At 36.1% G+C, this 10586-nt stretch overlaps 1 protein-coding gene across 6 annotated transcripts in view; it reads right to left on the reverse strand.

Annotated features, from left to right (window-relative positions):
• The window catches only part of arhgap21a (Rho GTPase activating protein 21a), an 81100-nt gene that overhangs the window by 20748 nt on the left and 49766 nt on the right, over nucleotides 1-10586 (reverse strand). For 4 of the 6 annotated variants that reach the window (XM_007555732.2, XM_007555733.2, XM_016673267.1 and 1 more), the window contains 4 exons: nucleotides 7204-7296; nucleotides 6534-6612; nucleotides 5236-5290; nucleotides 1280-1303 (listed from right to left, as the gene is read on the reverse strand). In XM_007555732.2, coding sequence (XP_007555794.1) covers nucleotides 1280-1303; nucleotides 5236-5290; nucleotides 6534-6612; nucleotides 7204-7296 — 251 coding nt within the window. Of the gene's footprint in view, nucleotides 1-717; nucleotides 1237-1279; nucleotides 1304-5235; nucleotides 5291-6533; nucleotides 6613-7203; nucleotides 7297-10586 lie in introns of those variants that run through there. The other 2 variants (XM_016673266.1, XM_007555735.2) reach the window with 2 other exon arrangements.

Raw genomic sequence — 10586 nt, forward strand, 5'->3', positions numbered from 1 at the left:
GTAAGTTAGTTTAATTAAAGTGTACTAAGGTATATGCACCAAAAACTAGACCAAAAATACTTTGCAAGAGTTTGAGTTTTTGAAGTGCACAGACAGCCATACATACATGTGTTCACATAATGAAATGGCCAAGTTAAAGTCCACAACTAAACGCTAAATTTAGAGTCTGGGCAAGTAGATGCGGAAAGCTGATGGAGTTTTACTACAACTGTCTAAAGCTGCTGGAAAGTGGTTTTAGAAAGTATTTACTAAGTGGGGTTAAATACAAATGCACGCCGCACCTTTCAGAATATTCTGACATCTTGTGAAAACATCTCAATCCGTTTCACTTCCTCTTACCAATTATGCACAACTGTCACACAAAATCCCAATAAAATAAAGAGAGACAACATTGAAAATGTGAACAAGGTTCAAACGATCCTGTAAAAAATAATCTGGAGTTAATCTGAAACCGACGCCGCTCTTCTTTAAATTCCTGAATAAATTCCCTGCTTTCTCCATCTCCATGTTCCTCTCTGCCCTCACAGATTCCGCTCGTTTCTAAAAATACGTCCTCTGCAGTCTCTGTGAGAGCTGATGAGATTATCACAGGAGGGCGATCAATGCTTGACTAACAGCTGGATGAAGGCAGAAAAGCAGCTAATAGTTTTAACGTTATTCACCCAAAATGATGGGGTTAAATGGAAAAAAAGTGAGATTTCCTGCGGATATACCAACCTTCTGTACCGGAGAGCCTGGCCTGAAGCACAAGAATCGAGCCCATCCGAGTTTCCTTTTTTTGCTTTTCCCAACTAGCGGTACTTCCGTTAGCATCTTTGATTTAACCTGAACTAAACCGCTAATTAAATCTCATAAATAAAATCCTCTTAGGGGGAAAAAACAAAAGAAAACTTCCTGTTTGTATCCGACACTGACATATTTCCTCATCCCTTCAGTGCAGACGGCTGATGAGAAAATGAAAGGTAGAGAGAGTAACTGGACTTTAATCAACAGCGCCGGCTCTACCTGTGGTGTCAGGTTACAGCTCCCTCTGGATCCTAACTCCTCCAGTTAAACACAAACTAATTTCCTGATTGCGGAAAGTACAGGGAGGGAATGTTTGTGGTCTCCTGAAGGATAATGTCATCACAGCGAAAGAAAAGCCAATAGTGATCAACAAAGCTTCAACCAGAAACACAGATACTGGTGGAAAACACGGGGGGATTTCTACTGGTTCCACTTCCAGCAAGAGGTGGAGGAGGGGGGGGAGGTGTTAGCTTGGCAGGTTTTCCCGTCTTACCAGAGCAGTGATATCCCTGGAAAACTGCAGTCCGCAGGTTAGGTAAGCGGGAAAAGAGAGAAAGAAAGGGTTAGAAAAAGAAAAATAACTGAGTACACTGCAAAAACTCAAAATATTACCAAATACCTTTGGTTTAGCTTCTATTACAGATATCTTAAAAAAACATAAAATAAGACAAAACTAACTTACAAGTAACTTTTAGCAACAATAGACACTGGATTAAAGTCAATAATTCTTTAATATTGATGAAAATGTGCTTAATATTTCACAAATAACAGGAAAAATGTTTTATTGTCCATAAAATAACCAATCAGTGGAACAAGCACTTTTTAAAAATACCAACATTAAGGATTTATTTACTTAAGCAAGTAAATATATCTTGCTGAAAAGTCATTTGTAAGCTAATTTCATCTTATTTTAAGTGTACAAAGATATTTACACAAGAAACTAAACCAAAAATACTTCTTGGTAAGATTTTGTGTTTTTTTAGTGTATGAAGAGATAAGAAACAATGTTACAGAAACAGAGGAGAGAAATTAGACCGTTAAACTGTGGCTGACTACAGTTTACAAATTTAAAAATTATTTATTTTTAAAAATAAAAAAAAATTATTTAAAAATAAAAATTCTAAAAATATATTTATTTAAAGTAAATAATTGTTATTTATTTAAATAATAATATTTAAATAAATATTTTGATTTTTAAAAATCCACTTTTGAATCAAAAGCAGGTTTCACAAATTCAAACTTAAAACATTTTAAGGCCATTGGTGATAGAAATTAAGACATAAATCCCTTTGGAAATGTACAAATTTTATCCGGCCGAATAGCAGATACAAAAAGCTAGCAAGCTAGCTGTTAAGAGCATGTTAGCAGCTAATTAGCGGTAGCCTCAGCGGTCTCCAGTCAGAATGCAATAAAAATGTCTGAATGTGACAGAAAAACAAAATACGTAGAAAATTAAATAATTAGGTCAAGACAAGATTTAAGACTTGTAATAAACATATTAAAGGCCAACTTAATTTTTTTTATTCAAGACATTTTAAGGCCTTTGTTTACAAGAATATATGTAAGACTTTTTAAGGATGTGACCTGGTTTGGGTTAAGTAAAATATTTTTGAATTTATTTCAGCTGGTTTTAAAGGAGAAGAAAAACCTTTAAAAAATTCTGTTTCTTCCTTATTTTGTGAATCAGTTGCCTTATTAGTCTGCATCCAGAACCAGAAACAAAATCCAGTTTTCAAGAGCCAAATGTGCTAAAACAAAATAAAAATGTGTGATTCTGGTGACCTGATTAATTGTGCTAAAGATGCACCATGATGTCTTCCTGCCTCTGTTCCCCATAAACCAACACCGCCTCTTCTCTCCCGTAGAGTCGCTACGTCTCCTCTGTTGTCGTCTCGCTCACCTGCAGGCATCTCCCTCAGGGCTTTCTGCATCCCCAGGCATTTCCATCTTCCCTTCTCTCCTGGCATTTATTGCACGTTCTGCACGGCGGCGCGCATTGCTGGATGTTTGTTTGCTGTAAACTGGAGTCAGCTGACTGCAGCTTCACTCCCTACCGAGTGGGCTCAGCATCTCTCGGGAAATAATTCAAAATATCCACTCACTGTCTGTTCATGCATTGGTCCTTTAAGACATGGTGATGCATTTCAATGCATATAAACATCCAGCAATATGCACTGCAAAAACACAAAATCTTACCAAGTACTTTTATCTAGTTTCTAGTGTAAATATCTTAGTTCACTTCAAATAAGACAAAAATAACTTACAAGTAACTTTCCAGCAAGAAATATCAGCTCATTTTAAATAAATAATTCCTTAATATTGGTGAAAACAAAACTAGTACCACTAGACAATTATTTTATTTATAACAAAACATTTTGCCCATGTTATAAGTGAAATATTTTGCCAGTGGAACTAATACTTTTCAATCAATGTTAAGGAATTATTTACTTAAAAAAAGATCCTATATCTTGCTGAAAAGTTACTTGTAAGATAGTTTTGTCTTATTTCAAGTGTAATAAAAATATTTGAGCTAGAAACTAGACAAAAAATACTTAGTATTTTATATACACATACTGTATTCAGATACAGTTTGTGTGATGGAATGGCCGAGTTGAAGTCCAGAACTAAACGTTGCACTAATCTGTGTTGGTCTTTCACAAAAAATCCCAGTAAAATAAACAGTAGCTTTAGCACTGAAGAAAACAAACAAACAATATCTTACAAAGTACTTTTGGTTAAGTTTCAAGTGGAAATATGTCAGCGCTGGTCTGCTTTATGGTCTGCGCAGCTCTGGACCGAGACTGGATTATGGCACGGTTCTGATCGGTAGAACGGCGTGAAGCATGAAGTCTGGATCGGCTCCTGTTTTCACTGTGTGATACAACTGCATTCTGACTACTTCCACATCTTTAATCTCACCCAGCTGGTCGTGATTCATGCTAACACTCATTCTCTGCAAGCTCACTGAATCACTGCAGGGTTGTTGTTTTCAGACCTTTTTAATGCCAGTTTGGATAAAATTTAAGATAAAAAAAACCCTTTAAATCTAGGTAACAGAAGTAAGCCAGTGGCAAAAACGAACGTCGTCCATCCATCTGGTGAAAAATGTATGCTTACCTATGAAAGACACAAAATAAGCTTGCTACCTACCAAGAGTATATTAGCATCAGACATCTGAGTGCAACTCAACTTTTGCCTGACAGAAAAATCCCACAAATGAAAAAAGCAAGGCAGGAATGAAAATTCCTGCCACACCAAAATTTAAGATCTGTGATCAAGGCATTTAAGGCCAACTTACATAATAAAAAAAAAATAACGAAAAACATTTAAGATCTTAATTTTAGATTAATAAATTTTTATGGGTTGTTTTTAGAAGCAGTAGAAACCTAAATGGAATTACAATAGATTAAGACTTTTAAAGGATGCACTTAAAACGTGATTGTGTGTTAGGAAATCAAAATGCTCGATGACCTACCACAGAAGGTTTTCTCAACAGGTTAAAACTTTGTAAATGTAACACTTTGTACAGGCTGGAACTCAGCTTGGGTTGCTAGGTAACAGGCGGGGCTTGGCTGGGGTTGCTAGGTAACAGGCAGGGCTCGGCTGGGGTTGCTAGGTAACAGGCAGGGCTCAGCTGGGGTTGCTAGGTAACAGGCAGGTCTTGGCTGGGGTTGCTAGGTAACGGCACAGTGCCTGCGGAATGTGACTTAATCTGGAAGTTTCTGAAACGGCCAGCCACTGGGAAATGGTTGGATGTTTATTTAATAATGATTAATTTAATTTGTAACACACTTTTCAGTCACTAAAATCTCAAAGTGCTATCAGATACAATTACAGAGAATAAGAATCAAAGCAAAACGTAAAAAAAAAAAAAAAAAAAAACTCGATTAAAAGTGAGTAAAATACATTTTTAATGGGTTGTTTTTAGAAGCAGTAGAAACCTAAATGGAATTACAAAAACATGCAAAATGTGAATTTAGGTTTCTTTTAATATTGGATCAGTTTTAGTTATTAAACCAAGATTGATACGCTAAAAAATGACAAACATCTGCTGATACAGTTGTGGATGCAAATATATTTCCAGAAAAGTACCTTCTAAGTTTCTGGGAATTAGAGTAAAGTAATAATATAATTTCCATAAACAGTTTTAATGAACCATCTGACAGGATTTCCTCTCTGTTTGTTTTGCAGGATGACGAGAACGGCAGCCGAGGTGAGTCCAGAACTAAACTATTTACTGCCTCCATATGTGACGTTTGCTGTGAGACCCCAGGTGCTTCAGTGAGGAAAACACAGCAAACCAATTAATCTCATCTCTGCTTGCTGCTCCAGTAAAAGGGAGCTAAATCATTATTGATGGATTGTCGCTGAAACAGTTTTCATTTTAAAATATTGATTAAATCTGGACTAATGAGGTGAATTTGAAGTAATAACAGAACAGATACATACCAGTTGCAAAATGTCTTCATCTTTTGGCATCACACAGAGCTCCAACGAGGCATCGCTGATGGATCAGAGAGGAAACGGATACAAAAATCACAAAAAACTCAAGTTTAAATATCCAGTCTGCTGATTTTATAACCAGTAAAAAGCTTTAAAGGCGTCAGCAGAGGATAAATGATGGTGATGCAAATTTATGTGTTGAGATTTTCTTTACAATAAAAATATGCATTTATCAACCAGATGTTGATGGATTGTTAAACATCTGTTTTGTATAATTTTACTGCCAGTTTGCTATTATGTTCCTCACTCCTCTTTGTAGAGAGGATTTTTTGTGAGAAAAGTGTTTTTTAAAACTGCCCGTGTTGCAAAACACAACAGAAAGTTTGTTTCATGAAACGATTAATCAGATTAATCGTGATTAATCGATTATTGAAATAATCGTCAACTAATTTAGACATCAATTAATTGTTAACTTGAGTATTCAGACTCAAAAAAGGCCATTTACTAAAAAAACATATTTAGAGCAGTAATTAAGCCAAAACTGTACAAAAAGATATAAATTTTACATTTAAAATAAAAATATTTTTTTATATAAAAAATTAATTATTTGCTTAATTATCTAGTTATTTATTTCTAATGTTTAAAAAGGCTTAAGTGGTTACATTAAAAAAATCTGTAAAATGTGTCATTTTTATTCAATTAATCAATTAATCGATTACTAAAATAATTGTTAGTTTAGGTTAAGACTTAAATTACTTTAAAAAGCCACTTTTTGTAATAAACCTTTTTACACCTTAAAAAAATAAATAAGTGGTTAATTAAAAAAATGGTAAAATGTGCCATTTTTATTTGATTAATCGTCTAAATAATTAACAGATTAATCAATTGCTAAAATAACTGTTAGTTCAGTTTAAGCCTTATGTCACTTTAAAAAGTCTTAAACCTTAAAGTAGACGTTAGTGGTGATTAATTTAAAAATTTGTAAAATATGCCTTTTTTATTCAACTAATCATCAGACAACTCAACTGATTAATCAATTATTAAAATAACTTAGTTCATTTTAAGCATTAAGTCACTTTAAAAAGCCTTAAAAAAAGCTTAAGTGGTTAATTTAAAAAATAGTTAAATGTCCCATTTTTATTTGATTAATCGATTAATCATGAGAATAATCAACATAGTAATCGATTACTAAAATAATAGTTAGCTTTAGCTCTAGTTTCATACTTTCGAGATGTTTGGGGATTTCTTGGCTTGTAAAAATGATGAAACGTTAAAATGAAGGCGCCGCCTGGTTGCAGTCCTACCTGTTCTGGATCAGGGCTATGACCTGGGAGTAAGTTTTCCCGATGATGCTTTCTCCGTTCACTTTCACAAGCCGATCCCCTGGAAGGAATTAAGGGAATAATTTAGGGAACCTGCTACTAAGGGATCAGAAAAACACTCTACATGATTACTGAGCAGAGAGACCATGCAGCACAAACACACATTACCTCTGCTCAGATCTAACAGGAACAATGTGTGTTTATTTGACAGTAGGTTCAGGGTTTCTGAAGATGGCCATCTCCAACAGGAAGCGAGGCGAGGTGAGTTTGGGGGATAAACCGGATAAATGTGGGAAAACACTCCCTTCTCCCAGGAGGGCGGACAGATAAAAGCAGACAGCTCTGAAGGCTTGTCCAGACCACTTACTGTAACATTTCCTGTAAGAAGCGTGCTGACCTGGCAACCCGGCGCTCCTAACATCACCTTCACTTTAAACTTTACGCTGCTGATTCATTGTCTCAAGTATTTTTATCCTCGCTGCTTATAATTAGAACTGATTCATGTATAAATAAGATGAGAAAAAAAAGTAGGAATGCAAGAGAAAGGAACGTTAGACTTTGTTCAGCCCCCCACAGAGGAGCCATCTGTTATTTTCTACCTCCTGTTTGTTCTGCTTGGCAATTTCCAATTATGACAAATGATGCTGTGTACCTGTGCAGAGTCCAGCTCCGTGGGCGGGGCCTCCCTCCTTCACCTGCTTGACGAAAATGGTGTCCATTGGCTCCAGGCGGTTCTTCTGTCTCCCTGGCGATGATAAGAGAGAGAAAAGGCATGAAGACGATTGGTCAGAGTGAGGATGCGTGAGTAGGCCGCACCGTTTCCAACTTTCTGTTTGATTCATGGAAGAACAGGCAGAAAACTGAAGCTTTTCAATCATAAAATGGAAAAATAAACTCTAATTGACAGGATTGTAAAAATGTTTCAATTACAGCCAAAACGATTAATCATATTATTCGTGATTAATTGATTTGTGAAATAATTGTCAGCTAGTTTTTAATTTTAATCATTATCTGGAGTTTGCAGATTTTTTTTTCTTTTAAAAAGGCTATTTGCTGAAGAAACAACGTATGCAGAGCAGTAAATAAGCCAAGACTGTGGAAAATATGCCAGTGACGTGCAGTCAGGTGAGGCTGAGCCTCACCTGCTGTGAACCTCACCAAACGTCATTGAAATATGCATAAATTTTGCATCTAAGATAAAAATATTTTGTTTGTAGATATGTTTAATCCAACACTCCTTAAGTGACAGTATTAGCTTCACATGGTTCAAATTCACTGAAGGAATGAATGCAATGTTACTGCATTTTAAATGTTTATTTTCTTATTTTTTTAATAATGGATCAAATTATTTGTTTATTTGCTTCTTTTAATGTAATGTTGTTTTAAAGAAAGCTTTTAGTAGTTATGTGAAAAATCAGTAGAATGTACAGATTTTAAAAATAAGATTCATCGATTAACCCTCAGATTAATCAATGACGATTTCTGATGATTAATCGTCAGAATAACCGTTTACTAAAATAATCATTAATTGCAGCCTTAGTTTTAATGAAGTTATAAAAAGTTTCATATTTAAGGACATTTCGAACCAGATTTCCCAGTTTTTCAAGTTAATACTAATGAAAAAAAAAACCCGTGAGAAGTTGTATATAGTAAAATCAATCAATAGATGCCCTTCTTTGCTGTGTTTATTCACTTTGTTTTCAGACTAACTGCACAGCACTGCCTCCCTCTTGTGGGCGGCATGGTACTGCAGCAGACTAAAGTAATGTTTAGTTTGTTTGCATCTAATAAAACAACTAAACTACTTTAGAAACAACTAAAGGAAGAGCATCTGGTTCCAGATTTAACTGCAGACAATATAAAATAACATAGTTGCATATCTTGCAAGGTGAATTATTACCTAAAGTATTACACAAAAACGTATAAATTCATTTTAAACTGAAAACCCCCAGACTGAAGCAGAGTTTCTCAGAAACAGAGTAACATTTCATGATCTACTCTTTCTGACTGCAACCCTCCATGCTGCAGTGAAGCGCATGCTGCATGCTGTACGTGCATCTTGCCTACAAACACACTCCTCCCCTCCCGTCTCTCTCCAACCTCACCGAACTCTTCAGCACGAATTGGATTCTGTAAGTTTCCACGCATGGAGCTGGATGAGCGGGATTACATGTGGAAATCTCAAGCTTTGGACATTTTTAATGCTCCAAAGTGTCTTAGTAAAAGCATAAACTGCAGCTGGCTTTAATTAAAAACACAAGCGGCGACTTCAGCTGCTCCAAAACGCAGAATTACCGTTTGATTACAAAGTTCAAAACAGTTGGAACTGTTTAAAACCTGTTCAAAGCAACACTGGTTAATAGTTACAAAAAATGAGTTTCTGAGTATGATAATAATGCATTCAAGTGCCATCTGTAAACCTTTTAATCTATAATATTCTGGTTATAAAGTACGAGTTTCAATGACAGATTATTTCCTTTACAACATGCTGTAATCTGGGATATTTAATGTCATGAATCTGTCAGCAGCCATCTTCAGTCAGAGGCCTGTACAGATTTGTTGTAAGACTGACTGCTACTGGAGCTCCTTCCTGCCCACAGCATCACCATCAACAACAACCCTTTAAAATACATGGATGAGAATATTTCAGTAATTTTTGAGGATACATGAAGTATTTATATATAAATATGTAAATAAAAATAGAAATATTTGCAGCACCACTTCAAACCATCTGCTTTTATCTATAGTTAAACTGCATGTCTCAGCTTTTATGGTGCAAGTTAATATATTAATTATTCAATATTTTACAGCAGAAGAAACGCGTTCCTAATTTATAAATGATTATTTTCACCTGAGTGAAACAGGAGATTCAGTTTTTATATCATTTGTTTTAACACAGCCTGAGCTTTGATTTGAGATTGTTAGATGTGAAACTGAGGCAGAAAGAGAACCGGTTTGAAGAAGTAGGCCACTGCATATCATCAGAGCCAAAACTTTAATTATTTATTACACTAACATCGACTCGCTGGGCACTGATGTTTGAACAAAACATTAAAAATAAGCGTATCAAAGTAAAAGTGATGTTGAGCTGGTGTTAGAAATGCAGCAGCAAAAAAACCCATCCGTTATTTTTATTTACAGACGTTTAAATCTTTCTCCAAGTCGTCCACAGGGGGGCGCCAACAGCTTCACTGCTCCTCTTTCCTTTCATCCATCCCAACAGAACCGATCTCACCTGATTTAATTAAAAAATAAACAACGCTTCACTACTAAAATGCTGCTAGATTCATGTTTTATCTCCGATCCTGTCTGAAGACTAATGGCTCCCAAACTGGGAACAAACCATGAGACGATGAAAATCACCTCCAGAAATTAGGTTTTAAATTTGGAAACTTTAAAATGACGGACGGATGGATGGATGGATGGATCAGCAGATGGATGGATGAACGGATGGATGAACAGTTGGATGAGCAGATGGATGGATGAACGGATGGATGAGGAGATGGATGGATGAACGGATGGATCAGCAGATGGATGGATGAATGGGTGGATCAGCAGATGGATGGATGAATGGGTGGATCAGCAGATGGATGGATGAACGGATGGATCAGCAGATGGATGGATGAACGGATGGATGAGCAGATGGATGGATGAATGGATGGATGGATGGACTGATGGATGATCAGCAGATGGATGGATGAACGGATGGATGAGCAGATGGATGGATGAGCAGATGGATGGATGAGCAGATGGATGGATGAACAGTTGGATGAGCAGATGGATGGATGAACAGATGGATGGATGAACAGTTGGATGAGCAGATGGATGGATGAACAGATGGATGAACAGATGGATGAGCAGATGGATGGATGAACAGATGGATGAGCAGATGGATGAGCAGATGGATGAACAGATGGATGGATGAACAGATGGATGAACAGTTGGATGAGCAGATGGATGAACAGATGGATGGATGAACAGATGGATGAACAGTTGGATGAGCAGATGGATGACCTTCAGCCTGACTCTAACTGG

This window comes from Poecilia formosa, unplaced genomic scaffold (genome assembly GCF_000485575.1).
Source record: "Poecilia formosa unplaced genomic scaffold, Poecilia_formosa-5.1.2 Scaffold72, whole genome shotgun sequence".
Taxonomy (NCBI): Eukaryota; Metazoa; Chordata; class Actinopteri; order Cyprinodontiformes; family Poeciliidae; genus Poecilia; species Poecilia formosa.